Raw genomic sequence first — 24,166 nt, 5'->3', positions numbered from 1 at the left:
ATATTATTTTACCTTTGGATTATTACAAAAAACAAATGCAATTTAAAATCCTAATCTTTATCAATTTGTATCAGCAGTCTAAATCCAGATGCCATTGCCAGTTGTAAATATCAACCAAAACCAGATCTGTGACATTAAGATTTTAATTGACAATATCATTTTTTTCTTTAAATGGTAACAAAAAAAATCTGCACCGTTCACAAGTACACGGTGTCTTTACTTGGCTAGTCGCTTGATTAGTAAGCACTTCTTTACAGCGATTGATGGCTGAGACTGTCACAACCGCCATGAAGACTGTGCTCGATTTTGTAAACGTTGTAGTGCAATGACAAGCTAGCATGAGGAGTTCCTCCTCAAAATTCTCAACCAACTTAGGTTAAAGTAATTAGTGGAATTTTTCTTTTGTTTATATTGAAACATGATCATTAGCCCCCCCTCAAATTGGTAGTTTGGTTATATGTGGAAGATGCAGATTAAGTCAGCACTTGAGAATGTTTTGGCAGTAAAACCGTTGCCTTTGCTCAGGTGGATTTGCCTGATTAGGACTCTTTGGAGAGGGTGATGATGGTAAAGCGGACCTCCTGTGGGTCTCGGGCCATAAACGTCTTACAGACCTCCGAAGCATCCTGCAAGGAATAAGAATATTTTTGGTTTACTTGTCCAATGACCACCTGACGTTTTTATTTTTTTATCTATCTAGTCTAACCTCCAGGAGACTATCTTCTGTTGTTTTCCCATGGAGAATAGGGAAGGGTTTACGGCCATCTGAGGGAGAAGAAAACATATTGGATTCCATTGTAAATAAAAACTGAATTAAATCTGGAATAAGATGCTGGACTCTGAAGTTAAATTACCTAATTCATACAACTGGCCTCCCACGTTCACAAAAGCTATAAAATGAAGGTTGACTTTCTCGTCGGAGCTTGGTGCCTGCAAAAAAGAATTATTATTATTATTTTCAATAAAATCCAAATCATGCTTAAACTAAGAACATACTTCAGTCTGTCCCTCCTGTGCACTGGATTCATGCATGACGCGTATACTCTGAAAATAAACACAAAGGAATTCTTGTTGGCTGAGGGTAATTACAAAACTTGGCTCTACACAATCTATGTCTTTTGGAGTACCTCATCTTTCTCCAGCAAAGCGCCTCTTTCTTGCGGACTCATTTTACAGGTGAGTTCAACAAATTTCTTCATAGCGGAGTCAGGTTCTAAAGAAAAAGCAAAAGCATGGTGGAATTTTAAGTCAGGAGTTTGGGATAAAATAAGCAGGAATACAATTAGTCAACTTTATCTGGATTATCTAGTTGATGCGATGACTACTCACCAAATTCCAGATGTGCCAAATTGTTGGCCACCGCATGAATCAGTCCTATCGTGCCACACGCGTTGCCAATAGTTTGCTTCATAAAGTAGACATCTTTGGACACTTCTTGGCCTTGAAGCTTCAGCCTCTCTTCTTCTTGTTGCTTGAAGGTTTCATACTGGACATTAGGCACAAAAACAGGGATTAACCACACATGTTTAGAAGACTTGATATACTATTATGGCAATAGTGAGGCCAGGGTATTGATTGTGGAGGCCTAATTTTAAATGTGTGAGTATTATGTACCTTTTCTGTAATTGGGAAAAGTAGCAGAACAGCACAAACAGGTCTTGGCACCATGCTGAGTGCAACGGTATCCAATCCATACACATCTCCAAACTGCCAGCTTAGTTTCATGCCTAAAGAGCTGACGAACTAGGCACAACATTGCAAGTTTTCACTTTATATGGCGTCAGTCAATGGTTTCTAGCAAATTTCAGCAAATCACTAAACGCAACATTGCTGTTAAGGCCTTACTGTATATACCAGTCACTTTTAATCAAGTTGATTTTCACAAATTAATTTATTTCAGGAAACTCACCTTAGTCATGACCTGAAAGGACAAAAATAAACATACGTAAGATACAATTGCTTGTTTGTAGGGTTAGAATACCTTTAGCTTTGCTATGGTGGAGCTAACGTTAGTTAGCTAGTTTGGCACATGTTTGTTTTCTTGTGAGGCAAACGTGTGTCAAATATAAGGAATAAAATAGCACTGGCACGTACTTCAGGATTGGCTTCCAGCGGCAACCAGCGTGGTGAACTCATTTTGAAAAGAAATGTTTGTTAGTTTTTGAGCAAGAGCGAAGGAACTTGATTTTTTTTACTGGAGATTTGACAGCTGGACTCCTCTTCCGCATCGGCAAAACGCACTTACCATTTAAAGGGATAAGCAGGGGTGTACGATTCAGTTACAAATCAACCGTATTTAAACATTTAGCCATGTAACATATTTTTTTACTATTAAAATTTAATTTTAAGGATACAATATTTGTATAATTGTCTCATATTGGAGAATAATTGGCCCCTTTTCTACCTTGTGAAAGATACACCACCCCACAGATGAAACATTCCAAAAATGAGGGAGGGATTTTCGAGGCAGTTTTACTTTTGGTTTCGCATATTGATAACATGCCATGCAATTATGAATTAACTTAAATTATGAAAATATTCTTAAATCAAAAGAGATCAGAAAATCCCATTGAATGATCTCGTCTCACTGGTGAGTTTTAATGGTGTGTTCATTTTAACCTGCAAATGCCAGACAGGGGCGCCATTGTTGCCCTATTGAAGCTGACAAAGATGTTATACACGGAGAGATCATTGTCGTATAACTTGGATCTTTGATAAACAAGATTATAGTACGCAGTAATATTTGGATACATGCAGGAAAAGTAATTTACATTAAGTGGTTTACAAAATCTGAATGTAAAGCATAGATTTCTCTCTATATACAAGTCGTAAGCTGTTTACCCTGGATACTTTAGACGTCTCACTGCGAAAACGTATCCGGCCAAAACAAAACACCGACGATGCTAGCAACAGAAGACCTTTGTGGTGGGTTGAATATTTTAATGTATATCCCTTGCTAATGTTTTCATGTGAAATGACATATATCGTTCAATGTTTTTAATCCGACTGAGATCAGCCTTGTTTTTGCACATCTAACCATTTGGTGCACGTAGCAGCCACAGTAGGGTAACTTTTCTAGCTATGTAGCTGCAACAGTGTTATTTTGATGGCCCATATCCAATACCTATGTAACATTATTATTATTATTATTGATTTTCAGGAACTGACAGTGTTGTAGACAACATTTGCATGCTCAGCCCAGACCTGTTGATACAACCAGTGAGTACATATGTCATGACAAATATTCCTATACTATTTAAAGAAATTAGTAGTCAATACAATTTATGCATGATGTTGTTCTTAAAATTATGAATCTATTTTATAATCCTCAGTGTCAGCACATCCTGAGTTACCTCCGAGGACAGTCAAAAGGAGTAGATTCATCGGAAATTTACAATGTGAGCAAGGAATCGGAATTAATACTATACCTACTTGTTGGGATATATTATACTGTATTTTTGTGCTATGTTCAGATATTTCAGAGAGCTGGTATCACACTTGACCACAAATCTTTAGACGGCATCGTCAGATTCCTCTTGTTAACATTCAGGTATTTTTCACAGCTGTTGCAAAAATCAATGTATTAGAATAAAAGACTAAAACAAACCATATGATAATACTTGTTCTATTTTTTTTTTGGCAGATCTGCCGGAAAGAACAAAGTGTCTGCTGATGATCTCGTGTCAAGACTCCAAAAAGGAAGCAACAAATGGTCCAAAGAGTCACTTCAGGTTAAATTTATCTTCATTATCCCTTCAAAAATTCCCAACTAACTTTGACTGGGGGGCTTGGCAGTCAATGAGTCTTGAGTTTATACTTCAAAACAAATAAATACATGATTCTGGATCACGCGATGAGATCTGGGACATCCCTAAAAAATACAAATGCAATATGATTCAATTTTGAATTCCTTACTTTAGGTTCTTCACAGTTTATGGCGTGAAAATGGGGAGTCAGTGCAAGTCCATCAGGCTGCCCAAGACTTGCTCAGCATTGGCCGGGTAATTGCAACACATTGAAGTATATGCTATGTGTATTTTACCAAGAACAACTTGAGAAGTTACTAGTTTTAAATATTTTATTTACTTTTTTTTAGATTGTGGACATGCAGTGGAAGCTGAGCATGGCGGTGAGCTCTGATACCTGCCGCTCCCTCAACTCACCCTTCGTGACCATTTTACTGAAGATCGCCGAGCCCTCGGGCCAGATCCGCCAGAATGCTTTTGAAATGACCGTCCCGCAGTTTCAGGTAAATACATTAACTATCCTGTATTTGCTATGATAATATAACTTAACCTTTTGTATCCTTACAGAACTTTCACAAGCAGATGAAGGAGATGGCGGCTGTCATGGAGACTGTTTAAGGCACATGCCAGCCTTTACTGTCTACAAAATTCATTTACCAATGTCGTGGTAATATAATAAGTGAACACCAATGTTGGTTCAGTTCATCAATCACAAATGTATTATTGTTTTTGTGTACTTTTTTCTGTAACAATAAAAAACTCAAATGATTAAATGTGGGATCTTTTATTATAGGAAATATTTACAGATGCTAAAAAGGGTAGTGATTTTTGGTTAACTCCAGTGCTCCCATGTCTCCACTGATAAGGTTGCAGTTGCTATTTTTAGGGCGGCGCCTGGGCTTCGTGACACGTGTTGGTGAGCAGATTGTCATTGTTAAAATGGGTCATTTTGAAATTGAAGGACAGTTAGGTCCTGCCCCCAACTGATATTTCAAAATAATCCATGCACAAACTTGTGTAAATCAGACATGTCCTGATTCAAAATACTCAATTTGGGAATATAATGGTTGGCAATGACAAAATATATTTGTGCATACCTTGACTACTGGAAAAATGATAAGTATATATATGATGTGTGTTCATGCAAAACAAAATATTGATATGCATTTTTCTACCTTGATTTCAATATCAGAGAACAAGAAGTGCAACAATATGTAAGTTGAACTCAAACATCTTGTGCGTGCCACATTCAATGATGTTATAATTATTTGCTGCAGGCCAATATAAAATGGGTAGTTTGTATTATCTTGCATAGTTGATCTACATTATTTTAACGACTGGGAGTGTATGCACGCCCTCATTAGCCAAAAATGCGGAAGAGTGCATAGCGTGGGACACCCCACACACGCCACGGATCTTTGTCTTTGACTGGAAAAGCTCCCCCAGCTTTGTTTCTGTCTCTGCGCTGTCACGTTTTGTCCACACGGAAGGCCCAGCCCTGAAACCCGCACATGTGCTCGAATGGGAGGATCATCGAGGCGCATGGGCCGCTCCGCCTTCCATCTGCGAGACGCTCCGTGGAAGGACAGCAAACGAGACGCCTGGCTACACACAGACGGCACCTTAAACACCTTTTCAAAGCTCTTTTCGTGGAAAAGCGGCATGCGTTCGTGGCCTCTCTGGATCGAGTCCAGACACGGTGCGGGGAGTCTGACGAGCCCCTGGGAGAAAGTAAGCGCAGTCTTATGTTTACACTGGCGCAATCCCGAGCCACGTTTCTAGCTTGCGAGATCGGAACGGACAAAAACAAGAGGCGGAGGAGGACAGGAAACTCGTATTCATGCGCTTTTCTGTGAACATTTCAGTCCGTGACAACAACAATCCATCTGGGAGCGCCTTATAATTTCCCCCTTTTTTGGAGAGCACAAAAAGTTATTAATGTCACAGCCGCTCACCACCGAGACCCCCCTGGGTGACTCGGACGGTTCCCCCATGCCGGACAAGAGGTTTCCCCTCACCTACGTGGGCTGGTCGGTGCTGGATCGCCGCACCACGCTGCCGATGCTGCCGTGGTTGGTGGCCGAGATCCGGCGGAGGAGCGAGAGGGGCGACTGTGGCCCCACCATGCAGCCACGGGAGGTACATTTGGTCCTCAACTGTCCCTTCCTCCGATGCGTGCCTTGCTCCTCTTCCTCATCCACCTCCAGCAACAACTACTCGGTATTCATCTTTGAGCACAAGGCGCAACACATCTCACGTTTCATGCACAACAGCAACGACCTCACCTACTTTGCCTACCTGCTGCGGGCCCACCCTGACAACCCCGAAGCTGAGATGTCCTGTCATGTGTTCAAAGCCAGCGACCCCAACCAGGTATACTCCACAGCCACAAATGCCCCTGATACCCTCCATCCCCAAATCAACATCATTAAGTATTAGGGATGTCCCGATACTTCCGATCCATCCGATTTTCTTCATGCAAAATACATATAATGTAACTGGTAAATGGATTACACAATGATCTGTTAATATCAACAGCGGACATGCCTATTGGTTTGATTTACACTATCTGGAAAAAAAACACAATGCATACTGGTGAATACACAACTGGTTCAGATCCGATCTTGGGACCAAATCCGATACCTCTAAAGTAGTTGTATCAGATACTGAGTAAGATTTTTGCGTGCTATTAATCAAACTTTTGAGCAAATATGTCGGCTGTGTGGGCCTACTTCGGTCTAACAACTAATAGTAGTGAGATTGTAAGTAAAAAAAATATATATATATATTTCAGCATCATTTTTTTCTGGTTATCTGATAGCACAATGACGAACAAGAACAGGATTAACTTTCCCTCAAATCCAGTGTGCAAGCTCCGTCATCTGGTGCCCTAAATACTTAACGCCAAGACACATTTTCGACAAATCCAATAATCTACTATATATTATAAGGCGTGCATGTAAGCATGTCACTCGTCATATCATTTCTGTAAAGATACAGTAAAAATTGCATTCAAAGATGTCCTAATTTTGACAGATTTTTTTTTTATAATGAAAGTGAATGGATGTCTTCCTAATATTCATCCATCGTGCTATAGCATTACTTGGATTATAGCATGCAAGTATATAAACTAAAAGGTGACATTATGAGGCATTAAATTATACAGTAATTCAGTCTTTGATGATAATGTTCAACCATTTTTTTCATGTTGCAACATGAAGCATCAGGTTCCTGCTTCACCTTAAAACCAGAAAAAGAAAGATCAAATCCACACGTTTTGTTCTCCACTCGACTTTTCTGCAATCTATCATATTTCCTTTGGAATGCGTACAAGTTTGTAAAAGCAACACACCCATGGCAGATTTAAGACTTTCCAGGAGTTTGACTCCCACCAATCATATGCTAGCGTTGCTAGATGTACTTGACTCCTACTTATTACGCAATACAAACCGGTTTGGCTGACATTGACTGGGTGGACCACTTGGAATGCGTTTCTCATTCCATAAAATGCTTTTCACATGTCCTAGTTTTAAACCAGGGGTGTCAAACTCAGTTTGGTTCGTGGGCCATAGTTCATTTGCCCTCAAGCTGCATGTTTGACAACCCTGGTTTAAATGATCACTTTCCTTTTCATTTTGCAGCACTTCTTATTACGCTCGCCTAATTAATTTAGGAGTGACATGTACGATTCCCTCCTGTAATTATCCTTAAACGTCAGTGGAAAGACTTGCATTACAAAGCGTCTTGTATAAGGATGAATAAATATAGCGCCTAATGTTTAACTGGAGGGTAATCTTAACATAATATAATCACAAGATGTTCTTATGCCTCGCTAGGCAAGTTGGCGGCTTGTTAGACTTGAAAGACAACGTTGTGCAAGGGTTAGTTGTTATAATATGAAGTCCTTATGGTCTTTACAGAACTGTATTACCAGTTTTTTGGGTTACAAAAACTTTTTACAGGCAATGCAACATATTTCTTTGAATTCAAGAAAGACACAAGTGCATTGTTCTATTACCAGACCAGTTGCAACTTGACACCATGTCGTTTACACTGAAGACCCCGTGCACGTGCATCACTGCCTCTTTTCCCACTTGGAACTGATCCACCCACAGTTGAGGTTGAAATTGGGATAGGTTACTTTATATACAACTCATAAAGATACAAAAATAACACTTGGTCCAACATAAACATTCAGCAAGGTTATTGCATGCTACAGCAAGTGATTTTAAAGACACAAATCCATCCAGTAAAGTGACAGAAAAAGCTTAATAATGAAATTCTTTCCAAAACAGTATTCCTTACTCAGTTGCTTTGGCCCCGCCCACAAAAAATCTGCAAACAGAAGATGCCACATTCAGAATGGGCTGCAGATGTTTGCAGTCTGGTAGCATTTTTCTTTTTGTGCATGTCAATCTGTTAACATGCACTAGAAAGCTTAAATGTGATCATCCCAATTCTGGTTGTGACATCACAACCAGAATTGATGGGAGGGTTGGTGCAATAACTGTAAAATGGTCAAAACTAGTCTCTGTGACTTTCCTTAATAACTATCTCCAAAAACACTTCAGAAAAATAATGTTTTGGAAAGTATGAGCTAGAGTTAAAGATACTGCACACTGTTTACAGGAACTGTTTTTATAGCCTATTGTCTAGCACAAGGTCAGATATTAACAGTATCAAAAATAAAAGCCCTATTGTTGCTTTATTGGCTAAAATTCTCCTCAAGAGTCCTCTCACAGATTCAGTTTTGACTTGTTCATGCACGCAAGTCATTAAACTTTAGTATTTTTCACTTCTAACACAGCAGTCGCAACAAACCCGACAGAACAGGAACTGTCTCTGCGTCCCTCAAACACTGATTTGTTGCGGCCTGTTGTGACTTTAGTCTCAGGGGTGCGCGTGGGTGTTTCCTGGCTACTTGCCTGGCTGCCACAATTCAAGAGAGCACTGCTTGGTCTTCATTTTCAAGGCCGTTAATGAACTCTTATCTGATGCCCTTTTTAGCTTTGGATTATGAAGCGTGGTACCATGTGGTCCAAAAAAACAAAAACAAAAAAAAACCTGGAAACCTTGATAAGCCATTCGACACAGTTTACTGAATTTGCTCCATGATGCACCATTGAACGATTTATTACTTGTTTCCCCTTATCCACGCCCCTCTTCTTTTGTTATTGTTGTATACTCACAATCCATTGTTTTTTTTCCCGAAAGGTGTCTGAGGTGATCAGCAGTATTCGCCAAATGTCTAAATCGGCTCTTAAGGAAGACACTAAACCAAAACAGGAAGCTGACGAAGCCTTCTACAACTCTCAGAAGTTTGAAGTACTCTATTGTGGCAAGGTGAGGAGAACCAGCTGCAAAATAATGGTTCATAATGCCATTTTTTTGTTTGTTTGACCACATGAACGTGCATTATCCTCCGCAGGTGACGGTGGGGCATAAAAAAGCTCCATCCACCCTCATTGACGACTGTATCGAGAAGTTTCGTCAACATGAGGTCAAGCGAAAGCGTCTACTCAATGGCCAGCGAGGGTCTATGGATAAGATTCCTGTTGAGTTCACCATTGGTGTTGGAGGAGATCCGCTCTCTTCTGTTTTGAATGAAAAAAATGAGGACGTTGAAGGTCTTGGAGAAGACATGACTGGTGAGAAATGGAGTTATGGAAAATGTATGAATGAATGGCACAATTCCTATTTTTAAATACCATTCTTTGAGAGCCATATTCAGAATTTAAAAGCAAAAATAAATGAGTATATTTACATGCAAGGGAGTCTAATGCAAAGTTTGTTACTATGTGGCAGCCTAACCCAATTTGATGTCAAAAATGTTCATTTGAATCCACAGCGGAATCCGGCATGTCCATCAGCAGCAGTCAAAGTAGCTTGAGAGGAGCCCACCCCGAGTGCATCCTCGAAGATTCAGGTTTTACGGAACCCCAAGAGTTCCGCACACGCTGCAGCAGCCTGGCGGGAAGTTTGCAAAGAAAACCCGTAGAAGGTGCCGTGTTGGACCCAGTACGACGCAGACATGCCAGCGCTCCTAACAACGTTCAACCGTCTGATTCGGACAAAAACAGAACCATGCTTTTCCAGGTAAAATAGCTAAATTGCTTTAGTTTGACTCGAGATCCATGTAAAACAAACTATTGCATTATGTGGTGCTATTGTTTTTTTTTTAATATTCTTCAGATTTTATTGACATCAGATTTTAATGAATAGAATTTAATATATCCTAAATAAGAACAATTGGACTGTACAGTTACAATTTTCTATTCAGCACCGAGTCTATAGTTTTGGACTTTGTTAGAAATGAAGTGTTGCTCTCTTGACGGACTCGTATCTAAATATAGTAGCTGCTGTGCTGAAAAAGATTCCTTGCAAATGACTTTTACGGTCATTTGGCAGGGAGTAGTGATGCACTGTCTAGTTGTGTTGCAACTCTTCATGGCAGCCAAAACAAGTTGCTTACCACTGGCTGCTCCTGTTTTTCTCACCTCTTTTTTTCCTCTTTTTAATACAAAAATCAACGTCAGGCAACTGCTGTCCCTCAAGTCACATTTCTAATTATAGCAAGCCGCTCAATATGTGAAAAGAGCAACAGACTGACATTGATTTTCAGCATGGGTCACTGGAATTTAGCCTACTTGTATTTTAGGACCTTAGTAATGCTGTTTAGTTGGTTTTAATTGGTATTTTTTCGATGATTTATAGGTTGGGCGTTTTGAAGTCAACCTTATAAGTCCAGACAGCAAAACAGTGGTGCTGGAAAAAAACTTTAAAGACATTTCTTCTTGTTGTCAGGTTGGTTTGTTTTATGTGTCAATGTAATATTTGGAAGAAAAACAAAAGCAAAGAAAGATCCAACCTTGAAAAAATGTCTTCAATCTTAACAGGCTATCAAGCAAACAGACCATTTTGGATTCATTTGTCGTGACCAATCAGAATCCGGTCCCAGCCAGTACATGTGTTTTGTTTTCCAATGTGCCAGTGAGTCTCTGGTGAGTATCTTGCAAGAGATCATTCGTGGGGGATGTTGTTTTTGTTAGTTATCCTCTCACAAACTTTAATTCGTACAAAGGTGGATGAGGTGATGCTAACCTTGAAGCAGGCCTTCAGTACAGCGGCCTCCTTGCAAAGCAGTAAGACTCTGGTCCAGTTATGTGAGGCCTGCCCCATGCACGACCTACATAAGCTCTGCGAACGCATTGAAGGTGCAGTAAGAAACTCTTTACCTTTTGTTGCTGTACATTAATATATACATTTATGGATCCAAGGGCCATATTTTTCACACTATAAGGCGCAACTTCAATTCTCTCAAAAGCCACCAGTGTGCCTTCCTATGGATAAAACACAATTCCTTTTAACTACTACTGCTACTATGTCTACCACCAAAACCACTTCTATTACTTAATTTGATAATCCATAATGCCTTCCATATGAAACTAGTGTAAAAATAGACCATTCATTGAAGTTGCCCCTTATACTCTTTACACTTTATAGTGCGGAAAATCCGGTAATTGATTAATATGTATTATATCATTCAATAAAGTTGGTTAATTGAGTGATTGGCTGATAAAAATAAAAAAATAGGGGAGGTAAAATAAAGAAACAAGTTTAAAATTGCATTGTCAAATGCCTTACACTAGTATAGTTTACAACCAATCACAAATACTTATATGTATGTATATATATAAATAAAATGACCTCCATTGTTGCAGGCCTCTACCCACCCAGAGCTAAACTTGCAATCCAGAAATATCTCTCCCAGCTGGCAGACAATGAACAAGTGGAAATATTCGAGCGAGTTCAGGTCAGGCTCGAAACCTCTAAACACGTGTTTGCAGTTTTGACTAAGAGAGACTTACTGTAAAGAATGCATCTTTCCTGTCAATGCTTCAAACCTACAGCGATTGAAGCCAAGTTCTGACCAAGAAGAGAATGAACTGGTCATTTTGCATCTCAGACAGCTGTGTGAAAGCAAGCAGAAAACACATCTGCACATTGGGGAGACCCCTCAGGTATTGTTAAGTTAATCTAATTTAAGTAGAAGTTTGTTAGAAGGGCTTGGGAGAGAAGAATAATTTCCTTTTTGTTCTTTTTTTTAAGCAAAGCGCAAATAATTCTGCGGGCGATGGTGCAACCACGGGCAGCCGCTTCAAATTAGATATCCTCAAGAACAAGGCTCGTTCGTCCCTTACCAGCTCGTTGGAGAACATCTTGGCTCGGGTATGTCCTCTCAATTTCCTTCTTTGTTGTGTCATTGGAGGATTTAGATTGACCCATATCTTTATGCAGGGTAATATCTCAGTCACAACATCCAGGCTGCTCTGAGGATCCATTGCCATCTGTTATTTTGTCTCAGAGTCCTTATAAAAAGAGCTGTACAACTGGCAACATGAGGACATTTAACATCTAACTCATGCTCAAATGTGAAATAATCAATATTTTCTCAATCATCCCGCCAGTACATTTTTTAAACATTTATTCTCTCAGTAGAGTCACTGACAAGAAACCATACTTGATTATTTTAACACATGTTTGTGCACGTGAATATAAAAAAAAGAGTTAGTTTTGGTGAAAGAAGGCATTCATTGTGTTGGTTTATTTAGAGCCATCTTTTTTATGTAAAGGTCATTTTGAATTGAATTTATGCCATCAAGCATTTAGCAAAGTTTTGCATGTACACTTTTTGCAATTTAGGAAGTAATTGGCTTAAACATGTCATTAATTATTACTGTTTATCCTTTTTTTAGGGTGCCAGTCGGATGCGAGGCCGTTTAGGCAGCATGGGAAGCATGAGCAGCTTTGACAAAGTAAGTTTCCTTTAAGACTCCTCGAAGATGAATTCTGGGAACTGTCGGAACTGTCACCCCTCCTTTTTTTAGCCCGCTTTCTGCGGAAAATCTTTGATAAACGATGCAATCGTAAAATGCCGCTAGCTTGACTTCACGTGGGTCAGTCATAGCGCCGCTCGCTCACGTGTTTCAGAGGCAGCCAGCAGGCATTTATGCGCTGGTGTCACTGTCATGCAGAATGTTGAATGAGAGTACGATGCAGTACTTCTCAATCTCTCAGAGACGGACAGCTTGAAATATTCAATACAAACAAACATTGGCATCCCATCAGAGCCATTTTTTTGCCCTCTTCTGGCCGGATTTCACAAATGCCATTTCACCCACAACCCCAAACACATTGCCTCCATTTTTTGTTCAAATTATAAAGGTTTCCCACCAGTATCGAAATCTCTATGTGTAAATGTTACTTATTATTATTTTTTTTGTCTTTTCTGTTATTATTATTATTTAAAATGCTGAAACAATAGTACCTCAACAACAGGAACTCCCAAATAAGGACATTTGTTGCTGGGTATTTGGTTTTACTTTTGCTGCCAGCTCCCCCATTAGACAAAAGTGCGACATGTGGTGCTTGACCTTGTTGTGCCCATGAGCCTGTCAGTCATAATAAAGTGCATATTGTGCTGACACTTAATATTTGGTGGCATTTGTATGTGGGAAAAGGAAGAACATGATTCTGCTTTAGTCAAACATGTCAGTGTAGTGAGGTGGGCCGGAGGGGTGGGGGGCTGCACTTGTAAATTCACGTGACATGGCTGATTAGAATACAATAGATGTGGGAGTTGCACAAATAAGTGTGGAAGTGAAGAGCACGAGTGGACATAAATGAGTGTCGCCTTGATTGTTTGTTGGTGAGGTAAGTAATGAATATAATGTTGGAAAATTTGTTTTTTTTTTAGTTAAGTTGTTTGGATCAGGGATGTGTAATAGCTATTGAATTTCTGTCGAGAACTGGGGCACATAAAAGCTATTGTTTTTCAAAAAATTACACCACTAAACCTTTTCCATACAGCCCCTCTTAAAGACATCTGATTCAGAATGTTTATTTTTAGGGGCTGCTGGTTAAATTGGTCAACTTTAGAATATAAGTGGAAAAAGTTGCCTTCTTGTCTATTTACCTCCAGAGATATTCTGTATTTATCAAAGTACTGTAATTTATTTTCTGAAGTCCTTGATGACAGTTAGATCTTCTATTTTTGAGGAACTGTTATTGAACACAATGTGTAACATCTGTATATACTATATATATAATACTTGTGCTGCATGTTTACCAGCAGGATGAAGAATCCACAGGTGTTTCCCCACCGGCATCCCCGCCTCCGTTTCCAGCCGATGACCCCGAAGAGGGGCAGCAGTTCCGAAGACGAGCGCACACCTTCAGCCACCCGCCCGTGAAGAAGCGCATCTCCTTCGAGGGCCAGACGGGCGGCAAGCAGGCACCTTTGCGCAGGCAACAGTCAGCCACCTCGGAAGCTCTGCAAAGCAGGTAGCATGACAAATTCAGTCTCTCATAACGGCTATATAAATAAACCACAAATTATGATCTCATAAGATTTTAGGCGTATACCTGGAAACATTTCCTGTAAAAAGTACAGTGGAGTACACATTAAGGTTTTCTATTGAGTGAGGGAAATCCTTCAGGTCGGGATGCACATCTGCTGGGGTCCCCTCAGTTACCGTTCCTTCTATAGTGTGTTTTTTGTGTGCTTAGTATTTAAAGCATTGTTGGAATTGGTTTGCACCAATACTTTTTGGTTATTACTGCTTTAGTTATTGTATATTCTTTTGGAAATACATTTACAATGAAAACTTTTTAATGAAAACAAGTGGATTTACCTTAACTGAATTAGAAAACTTCATAATAACAATAAATACTACACTATAATGTAAAGGAGGGGCCTTAGAATGACAGTGCCTACTCTTGTTTGCAGTGTTTTCGGGGCAGTGCTGCTTTTTAGGCAGTTGCAGTAAAGCAGTTGTAGACACAATGGCTAGCGCTGGCTTCAGGCGATAACAATTTTAACTGGCTGTCATAGATAGCTTTAAGCGGTGCACTTTCCCCTGATGAATCATATAAACATGATACAACTTGGCAGCAGTTTATGTTTTGAAATTGTGTATCCTTTTACCCACATGGGAACTATGACAAGAGAGTTTGAAGGCTTTTAATCATTTATTTTTTTCACCAAATTCTCCAAATTGTTTGCAAAATTAATATCAATTCACACAAGCAAACTCAATTTTAATATTTTTTTATGTCTTCTTAGTAAAGCCAAGTCAATGTAGTTTCTATTTAACGATCTTTACCCAAATATTTAACACAGGCCTTATTGGTCTCTATTTATAACAGCTTCTTCTCCCCCCGAAACAATGACGTCACCAGTTTCCGAGCATCCGTCCCCTTCTCTTTTGGCCTTCAAAAGTGTGTAACATATTTGTTTTTTCCATGTGCGGGGGGTCCCGCAGTCCTGCGGCCGCTTCGAGAACGCGCAGTTTATCGGAGAGCCAGTCCTTCAGCCCCCCTTCCTCCTTCTCGGCTCCCACTTTCCTGAAGAGCATTTACCAGGGCTCGCTGGGTTCCCTGAGCTCACTGACGGACAGTGGGAGTATCAAGAGGTGACGGGATGATCAATTTTTATTTTTATTTTTTGACGCCGTCATTTCAAATTTAATATGCTGGCTGTCCAAAACCTTTTAACGCCCAGATTTGATTCTTTTTAGTCTTTTCCTGCCTATCAGCAGTGAGAGCTTTTTCCCGCAACTACTACTTTCTCAAACGTCCCCATTTGCTGCACAACCTTTTTCCGTTTCGTTACCAAGTCGCAGGGGACGCCATTTTGCCCGCATGCGAATGTCTTAGCTCTACTTTGCATGGCTGAAATGAAAATGGAATCTGATTTGGAGCTAATTGCAATAAAAGCTGGCGATAGTAAAGGTCCATCTTCCGAGTGGGAGGCGGGCCTAGTAGAGCCTGGTTATCTGTTGTGGAAAATAAAGGTCATTGTTTACATATTTAATGGGATTTGTTGGAGCACGCCCTTGTGAAATGTCATTTTCACACCGTGACGATCATCCTTGGATATTACATTGAATAAATTATGATTTTTATTACCCTCATCTATCCCTATGATACATTTAGGACCACAGTGATAAGTCCAAAAAATTCCCAATAAGTCTGAACATAGTTGAAATCTTGAAAATTATATATAGAGTATATATTTTGAGAAATATTTATAATAAATAGGCAAAACAGGTGGCAAAAATGTCTCAACTATGAACATAATTCGCCTAAAGCTATAAAAACAATCAATTTTAATGTGTATGGCAATTTTATTGATTTTACAGCACATTTTTAAAATGATTTACTATACATATTGCAATTTATAATCATTTTGAATTCTCTCTGATTCAATTGTACTTAACAAATCAATATATTAATCCACATTGATAAAATGTCAACATATTGATTTCAACAGAATTTTCCTCTGTCTGAGAAAGCGTGTTTTTTCTACCTGTGGCTGCTTGCTTCATTAACATATCTGATGGCTGCCACATATTTGTGTATACTTTGATAACTCGGCTTCATTGTATTAACCTCTGTAGTGTATACTGTATCCGGTCTTGGCTGCGTAAGGTGCTTCCATTTACTTCTGCCGGTGTAACATGACACTAAATTCATGCCTGTTTGTTTGCACTGTGTAGCTGGAATGGAGAAGGCAGAAAGAGGACACTGTCAGGTTGCAGCAACGACTCGGTGAGTGGTCCGCTCCCAAGTCCGCGCAAGCTTTCCTGGAGACAAAAGATCTTCCTGAGGGTCGCCTCGCCCATGGGGAAGAGCTCCATGCAACATTCAGGTATTACCATTTCACCATAAAACGGGAACATATGGGGAACTAAGCTATAAAATTGGGTGACATGACAAACTAGTTGTTATTTAGGAAGGGAAAACCAAATAAAGTTAGGATATTATGAGAATGCAGTTGTTAAATTGAGGATGAACCTTTAAAATCAACAGGAAAATAAGGGAATGGCAAAAAAACATACACATACAGATTATATATAAGAATAAAACATAATACAAGTACAGAAATCAAGAAACATTGATGAAACAGGTGTCGATGTGGGCTGGTTATTCAGAACTAAATTATTCATTTTCTCTACCACTTATCCTAACTGTCATAAAACTTAAATATAATGAGAGTCGAGTAGAAATATCATCATGAAATGGTGTTCTATATTCATAAATAAAATGGAAAAGTGCAATTCTGCAAACTCAGTAGCAAAATCAGCATTACAATCAAATGCAAAATAGATTATATTGATACATTATTTGTTTTTAATACTTTTAGAGCAGTCAGATGCCAGGGAACTGTTGCCCCTCTCCCCTCGGGGTCCACATTCGAGCGCGGACCCTCTTAGCAGAGGAGGGGATCGGCCCAAGAGGACTGCGGCAGACTACCGAGCACTGTGGAAAACTGCCGTACGCCAACAAATCTTGCTCCTCCGTATGGAGAAGGAAAACCAGAGGCTGGAGGGTGAGTCCATTATATTTGTTTTTCTTCTTTCTGGTCAGGATTAGATTTTACTGAATGACCTTTGAGCTTTTCTATATCATTTCCTCATTCAGTCATCACAGTTAGTCAGGATAAATAAACCATGCCCAGCCACTATATAATAAAATGCATTATTATTATTTTTGTGTGCGTGAATATTGTTCTCTTGTAAATATAAGACACCAATACATCTTTCTTTGTTTTTGACATCAACACTGTGAATATCATTTCAATAGAAGGTAAGCGACATCAGCAGAGTTCTCAACCATAGATGATTTATTTTTTATTCTTTTGCATGGCTTTGGGTTTTACTGTCATTTTTTTTCTGTTCTTATTCATCCAGCAAGGTTTTGCTCTTTTATGGTGTATCTCAAGTCTTAAAGCATAACAGATGACGGTGCCTTGATCAGTTATTGTGTCTTTTATTGACTTGAGGGGCTTCAGGTGCTTAATATGAAAATAGTGGAACCTCTTCAGCTCAAGGACGTTCAATTGTCAGAATTTTCATGTTATTTTTTTGCTTATAATCAAAGAACATAATGGGTACGGCCACTATAAAATCTCCCGCATCATAAACTTCCTAGGCATATGAGTAAATACAATTGTAATATATGATAAGTTTTAATTATAAAAAAACAACTATAGTACAAGGAAATGTGGGTCAAATTCTGACATTGGATAGTCCACTGTAGGCAACCATTATGGTCATTGTCTTCCCAATTCTTTATTTCTGGTGAAAACAAAGGGCTAAGTGTATAATGTGGTCAATCCGCTACGTGACAAGTCAGTTTGAATCAAACCAAAAGCCTTTATATTACATGCAATATCTATTTTTCCCCTTCAGCGAGTCGGGATGAGCTGCACATCCGCAAAATGAAGCTGAGCTACCCGGAAGTGGGCCCCGACTCCCAAGAGGCGCAGACCTTGTGGGAGAAAAAACTGACGGCGCCGGGCAGGACCACGGTGCGGCAGGATCCGGAGGCTCTCTACCGTGCACTCTGCCAAGGTAAAGTATAAAAAACCGAAATGTTTTGTATCTCAACATAATAAACAATATAGCTTCAACATAGGTACTTAATGTTGTTCATATTAACTTGTATTGCCATTCCTCATGAAATAAAGGTGTTCCTAAAAGTCGTCGCGGGGAAGTGTGGTTGCTGCTCAGTCATCAGCACCGCTTATGTCGGAGACGTCCACCACGCCAGCCGGCCGCCGACACGCCCTACAGGGATCTGTTGAAGCAGCTCACGGCGCAGCAGCACGCCATTCTAGTGGATTTAGGTAGGCCTCCACCTCCATTGACGACACGACTAACATAAGAAAGCTAAGAGACTAATAACAAGTGTCACATCCCAGGTCGGACCTTCCCCAACCTGGAGTATTTCTCCACCCAGCTAGGTGCTGGACAGCTTTCCCTTTACAACCTGCTTAAAGCTTACTCTTTGCTGGACACAGAGGTATTTATAAATTCACTGTATTTTCCAGACTATAAGCCACACTTTTTTTCATAATTTTGCTGGGCCTGCCTTTATGTGTCATAATATATGTTTGTGTTGCCAGGTGGGCTACTGCCAAGGTGTCAGCTTTGTTGCTGGCGTGTTGTTGCTGCACATGAGCGAGGAGCAAGCCTTTGACATGCTCAAGTTCCTCATGTACGACCTCGGCGTCAGACGCCAGTACAAGCCTGACATGGTCTCACTGCAGGTTTGTGCACCAAAACATTCACATTTACTATCAAAGTCAATCACAAAACTAACATAAACCAAACTACAACAACATTTTCAACCACAAATCTATAATTCCACACAAAATACATCCATTAAACTCCCTTCCATACACACCTCTCTCTTTCCCCTCCCTCCCACTGGACTGCAAACCTCGGTTCACCTTCTTAAGTGCGACCACACCTTCGAGCTCCTCGTTTACTCACTGGTTTAAACATCAGCTGACATTTGCCACGGCTATGAAAACATCAGCAGGTATGCTAATGTTTAACACCGCTACACTTTCACGCTAACGTGGACCAGGACACAATCCACAAGTGGGACGGTAAAGGGCATTTTCAGATATTTTGGGCACGTCATTACGCGCCCACTGCGAGAATGGCGCATGCCCCGGCAAGCCTCTCTTGCCGGGATTCGTCGGCGACTACAATAGCGTGCATTGTTCTCTTTAATCTGGCCTTTTCAAGTCCAAATATTGTTTATTTTTTCTGCCGTGACATGTTTTCTAATGTGTGTTGTATTTAGATCCAGATGTACCAGCTCTCCAGACTGCTGCACGACTACCACCGCGACTTGTACAATCACCTGGAGGAGTACGAAATCTGCCCGAGCCTGTATGCCGCGCCGTGGTTCCTCACGCTATTTGCTTCACAGTTCCCCCTCGGCTTTGTCTCCCGCATTTTTGGTAGGTTCTTTTCATTAATAGTTCACTTTTAGCTTCACAATGTTGTTTAAAGTGGGACTATCAGGCACATTTAGTTAACAATGACAATATGTTAGGAAAGAGTCTGGTTTTTGTACAACCAAACCTGCAAGGATATCTCGTAAATACCATATTTTTAGCAGAGAATGACTTTTTTTCCCTCACTTATGTTACTTGTCTCTATAAACTGGTAAATTTAACATGTATACTCCTATGAGTAAAAATGCATCTAATTTGATATACATAGATAGACATACATTTTGACCAATGCAATTTTTATTTTCCTGATTAAAAACTGATCTTTCAATAATAATAAACAATTATATTTGAACATCTGTATTATTTTTCTGTTGAGGGAACATTAAAGGTTAAAGGAGATGACTAAATGAATGGAAATCCTTAGCTGATTTTGTTCATCTTTCTCCAAAACCTTTTTAAAAAGCTAATTCTGTGCTTTTTCCTTGGTTCAGACTTCCTATTCATCCAGGGTTCGGAAGTCATCTTCAAAGTTGCCTTGTGCCTCCTAAGCAGCCATCAGGGGGAGATAGTGGAGTGTGATAGCTTCGAAAGTATTGTTGAATACTTGAAAACCACGCTTCCCAACCTGAGTCAAGCACAAATGGAACAGACCATTGCCAAGGTGAGGACATTCTACGTACATTTTAACACAATGTAACATTTCACTTAGCATTCCTAACCTGTAGGATTATTATTTTCTTTAATAATAATAAAATAAATAATATAACGCTCCCTCCTACAATGTGGTCTCATCTTTGCATAGCAGCCTATTCAAGCCCTAAAACCTGAAGGTGACAAATCCAACATAAATTTGATTAAAAACCTGCTATACTAAATTCATGGCTGATGCCCATTGAATGTAACATTGAGTGTCTGACAATAAATTGCATCTCTGGTTGCCAGGTGACAGAGATGGACATCTCTAAGCAGCTGCACACGTACGAGGTAGAATACCACGTACTGCAGGATGAGGTAGCCGAAGGCGGCCCGGCGCCGGATGACACGGAGCGCCTGGAAAAGATGGAAAAGACAAACATGCAGCTCAAGAAACAAAACATGGAGCTGCTGGAGAAACTTCAGGTAAACCATTTCCAGATGCCCCAGATTAGAATTGGCTGCCAGTGGCGCCCAATCCAATTTGACGGGGAGTGATGGCATCGATTGGGTGGTTAGTGAAACATGATCTCTGAATGCCAGCCTTTACAATTGAAATGGGTTTGATGTATATAACTGTCAATGGAAGTGGAAAGTCTATAAACAACAAAATAATTCTTAAAATTAATTCAAAAGATGCTTCTACAATATTATACTATAGGTTTATATTTATACTTGTAAAACAAGTCTTGGAGAACAAAGAGAAAATGTCCATTGACAATATAAAAGGAAGAAAAATCACAATCAAGGGAGCTCAATTCATCATATTTCTTTATTTCCTATATAAATCAAAACAACCCAGAGGTATATTGAAAAGAAATACATATACAGTACATTTTATACTGTATTTATATTCACTCTTGTGAATAAAAACAAAACTTTTCAGAACAAAGAAAGGGTCAAAATCAAGAAAATCAAAATCAAGAGGGCTCAATTCATCACATTGGCCTGTTTTGGTTTATTTATGAAAACCAAATATTTAACCAGTTTGTGGAAGTACTCATTCAGTCGTAGTGTCTAAGATTTACTGCAGATGGCAGTGTAAGAAAATGCAACAACCATACAGCCACCCAGATTTTAAGACCAGCAAAAAATAATGCTAAAAAAAATGTCACCACAAAATGACAACTCATATTTGTACCAAAGTGAGCCCTCCTTCAAAAATAGCAAAATCGGGCCCCCAAAACTGAGACTCAGACCGGGACATCACTGGAGTCCAGTCCAGTTTGAGATACACATGACAGAAAAGTGACAAAAATTTTCAGTCACGTTATCCCACTGTTATGTTTTAACCAGGCGGCCCGGCAAAAAATCCAATCCCTGGAAACTAACGTGGAGAACTTCCTGTCCCGCGAAAGCAAAATGAAGCACATGATTCGCACGCTGGAGCAGGAAAGGTCTGCGCAGCAGAAGACTATCGAGCGCATGCGCTCTTGCCTGCCGCCTGACGCCTTCGCCAGCGTGGAGATGACCCACATCAAGTCGGCGCCGCCGCCTGACACCAAAAACAAAACTGCTGCCAAAAGGCCTTAATTTCATAGAGCCCAATTTAGTTGCTACACTACTTTTTTGTTGGGATTGTTGGGACAATACAGAAAAAAAATAATAGCTCCTTCAAAAACTCAAAATGTGGACATAGGTTTTGCCTAACCAGTGGCTTCAGAGCCCAATGAGGCTCTCTAAATTCTCGCTTACGCCTTAGTTTTTTTACCGTGTACTGTATTTCAACATTTTCAAATTAGAAGTCATTTTATTCCTGCAAAACTGCCAACACATGGGAGCAATGCAACATTTTAGATGAGATATTTTCTTTATTTTGAGTCAGCCTGAGAGGATTTTAGGAAAAAAAGTTACATTTGGATAAATTGCGGATCTTTGCAAGATAGCAGAAAAATGGTCTTTCATTGGGTAGAATGGGTGTAAATACTGTATAATCCTAAAACGTAATATCTGTACGTTAGAAAAAAATTAAACATCTATAAATCAGGCCTGAAAATGGATGGTAGCGATAGATGCAACTGAACAAAAGCAGGTTTGTAGCATTTGTACTGCACATTTTTCGTCCAAAATGTATGGAACACCAGTACGTCTTATTTTGTAATATATTTTGCAAAAAAAAAAAGCAGTCGTCCATTAGACTAGTCAATTTCGTTGAATTTAGACCGGAAAAAAAACATACTTCATACCATATGATGGGAACGTCACTCTTAACTATTTGTAGCTCTTGTTTTGACAATTCTACTACAGTATCATATTTTTTAGACTGTAAGCCGCACTGTAGTACAAGTCACAGTAGCCAAAGAATACACCGTAAAAGGGAAAAAAAATAATACAACTCAGACTGGATTATAAATTGCATTTTTTTTGCTAAATCCTTAACTATAAAAACGACTTATAGTCCAGAGAATGCAGTACTGTATAATAATGTACCTGTATGTAGCATTGACAGGTGTGCAAAATCAAGTATCACAACATTCATTCATCTCTTTTTGAGTGGATTTTGTTGTTGTTGTTGTTGGAACCCTCTCCAATTTTGTGAAATGATTTCACTTTTTAATATCACTTGAAGATATTGTCATGATTGAATGTATTCTTCGTCTGAAAAGATTTTCTAGTTGGTTTCCGGTCTAGCAACTTGAACTTTCAGTGTCTTCTCCTCTTAAGGAGGAAGCGTGTCTTTCAAAAACTCAGACAGGATGCGAGGTCGTCTGCCTCGCCGGTTTCCTGTGTGAATGACCGCAGTGTCGCCTCTGCGGCAAAACTCCGTCGAACAAAACCATTTGAAACTCAATGTGCTCTTATGCTGCTTTTATCGAACCAAAACTTCTCTCATTCTGTTCCTAATAAGAAGGGCGTCATAACACTCAATTGCTTGGAATTCCATCAATTATGCGCAGGTTATCGTTAACGTTTTAACGCAATTTTTCGATGGCCGAGAAGTGTCAGCCAAAAAAAACAATAAACGACAACTTGACACAACACAAACCCCAATGGCCTACAACATAAATGCAAATAGCCACAACACAAACCCAAAAAGGACTGAAACTCCTGCTTTCCCTTATTCAAGAACAATTCTACTCAATGCACGTAGATAAACCACCCTACCATACAAACCTATCTACTGTAGGGGGTGCTATATCCCTAATAGTTGCTTGTAAACGGCAATTAATCATAACACGGAACTGCAACACATTCAACAAGATTCAAATTTGATATATTTAATGGGAACTGATCTCCCTATAGAAATTTGATCTTGTAGTAATACTTTGATACAAGTTGTGTTTGTACTGCAGTCACCCGACAGGAGTTGAAGTCCTAATGTCTACTTTTAGGTCCTCGTTTGCGTTGCGGCTATTTGCATTTGTGTTGTGGACACATAGGATTCGTGTTGCGGCTATTTACGTTTGTGTTTTGGCCAATTTGCATTAATGCTTTGGCCTATATTATATATTTAATGACATCTCTGACATTTCCCGGCCACCGAAAGATTATTCAAAGATTAAAAATGCGACTTGTCTACGATAAAGTAGAAGGTGCTTATGTTACTGTCAACCATTTCGTTGTCAAAAGAAGTAAAGCGTTGGCACCAACTGAACGAGTACTAGAAGTTCTGTATGTCTGTCATTTCTCCCAAAGGAAATTTTCAACAATATATCCCCCTATGTCAATATAGAGGCTACATTTAAAGCGTAAAGTGGCAAATTTAAAAAGCCTCAACTCACTTGGTCCCAGTGGCCTGAGTGTACAATAACATACTTCTACAAGTCCTCCATAATTCAGCACCGGGAGCCTGAGACTAAAAAGGCAGCTCGCGTAGAGACGTACGGTTGTTGGAAAAGAGCAAAGGTTGCTTTACCGACTCAGTCTATTTAAAGAGGCTTGGAGAAGGACTTTTCTTAAAGGCAAAACA

General features: G+C 39.6%; 3 protein-coding genes across 10 annotated transcripts; 2 read left to right on the top strand and 1 right to left on the bottom strand.

Annotated features, from left to right (window-relative positions):
- Positions 1-127: 127 nt before the first annotated feature.
- uchl3 (ubiquitin carboxyl-terminal esterase L3 (ubiquitin thiolesterase)) lies at positions 128-2,248 on the bottom strand. 2 transcript variants are annotated; one of them, XM_077728063.1, is made up of 9 exons: positions 2,095-2,248; positions 1,910-1,921; positions 1,615-1,743; positions 1,330-1,486; positions 1,128-1,213; positions 997-1,044; positions 855-930; positions 707-765; positions 128-626 (listed from the first exon to the last, which is right to left on the bottom strand). In XM_077728063.1, the coding sequence occupies exons 1-9, from the start codon at positions 2,134-2,136 to the stop codon at positions 540-542; spliced, it is 696 nt and encodes a 231-aa protein (XP_077584189.1). In that variant the 5' UTR covers positions 2,137-2,248; the 3' UTR covers positions 128-539. The 2 variants fall into 2 exon arrangements, with proteins under 2 accessions (XP_077584189.1, XP_077584190.1); XM_077728064.1 differs by lacking the exon at positions 1,910-1,921 and having other exon boundaries at positions 2,095-2,247.
- A 206-nt stretch (positions 2,249-2,454) lies between these two features.
- Positions 2,455-4,500, top strand: commd6 (COMM domain containing 6). Of its 3 annotated transcripts, none has more exons than XM_077728182.1 (9): positions 2,455-2,590; positions 2,856-2,925; positions 3,161-3,219; positions 3,333-3,398; positions 3,474-3,550; positions 3,644-3,731; positions 3,921-4,001; positions 4,097-4,249; positions 4,314-4,500. In XM_077728182.1, the coding sequence occupies exons 2-9, from the start codon at positions 2,901-2,903 to the stop codon at positions 4,362-4,364; spliced, it is 600 nt and encodes a 199-aa protein (XP_077584308.1). In that variant the 5' UTR covers positions 2,455-2,590; positions 2,856-2,900; the 3' UTR covers positions 4,365-4,500. The 3 variants fall into 3 exon arrangements, with proteins under 3 accessions (XP_077584308.1, XP_077584307.1, XP_077584305.1); XM_077728181.1 differs by having other exon boundaries at positions 2,456-2,590; positions 2,827-2,925; XM_077728179.1 differs by lacking the exon at positions 2,455-2,590 and having other exon boundaries at positions 2,630-2,925.
- A 748-nt stretch (positions 4,501-5,248) lies between these two features.
- On the top strand, positions 5,249-23,257 carry tbc1d4 (TBC1 domain family, member 4). Of its 5 annotated transcripts, none has more exons than XM_077727718.1 (23): positions 5,249-6,119; positions 8,961-9,089; positions 9,175-9,406; positions 9,595-9,842; positions 10,461-10,550; positions 10,643-10,747; positions 10,828-10,960; positions 11,468-11,559; positions 11,657-11,767; positions 11,856-11,975; positions 12,503-12,562; positions 13,882-14,090; positions 15,071-15,220; positions 16,307-16,458; positions 16,954-17,139; positions 18,002-18,163; positions 18,280-18,438; positions 18,514-18,614; positions 18,718-18,861; positions 19,407-19,566; positions 20,055-20,224; positions 20,506-20,682; positions 21,553-23,257. In XM_077727718.1, the coding sequence occupies exons 1-23, from the start codon at positions 5,685-5,687 to the stop codon at positions 21,787-21,789; spliced, it is 3,762 nt and encodes a 1,253-aa protein (XP_077583844.1). In that variant the 5' UTR covers positions 5,249-5,684; the 3' UTR covers positions 21,790-23,257. The 5 variants fall into 5 exon arrangements, with proteins under 5 accessions (XP_077583844.1, XP_077583845.1, XP_077583841.1 ...); XM_077727719.1 differs by having other exon boundaries at positions 5,250-6,119; positions 9,175-9,394; positions 13,879-14,090; XM_077727715.1 differs by lacking the exons at positions 5,249-6,119; positions 8,961-9,089; positions 9,175-9,406; positions 15,071-15,220 and having other exon boundaries at positions 9,597-9,842; positions 13,879-14,090; positions 21,553-23,255.
- The last annotated feature ends 909 nt before the right edge of the window (positions 23,258-24,166 follow it).

The sequence above is a fragment of the Stigmatopora nigra genome, chromosome 11 (genome assembly GCF_051989575.1).
Source record: "Stigmatopora nigra isolate UIUO_SnigA chromosome 11, RoL_Snig_1.1, whole genome shotgun sequence".
Classification (NCBI taxonomy): domain Eukaryota; kingdom Metazoa; phylum Chordata; class Actinopteri; order Syngnathiformes; family Syngnathidae; genus Stigmatopora; species Stigmatopora nigra.
Note: the sequence above shows the minus strand (reverse complement) of the source record. Positions and strands in the feature narration are given on the sequence as shown.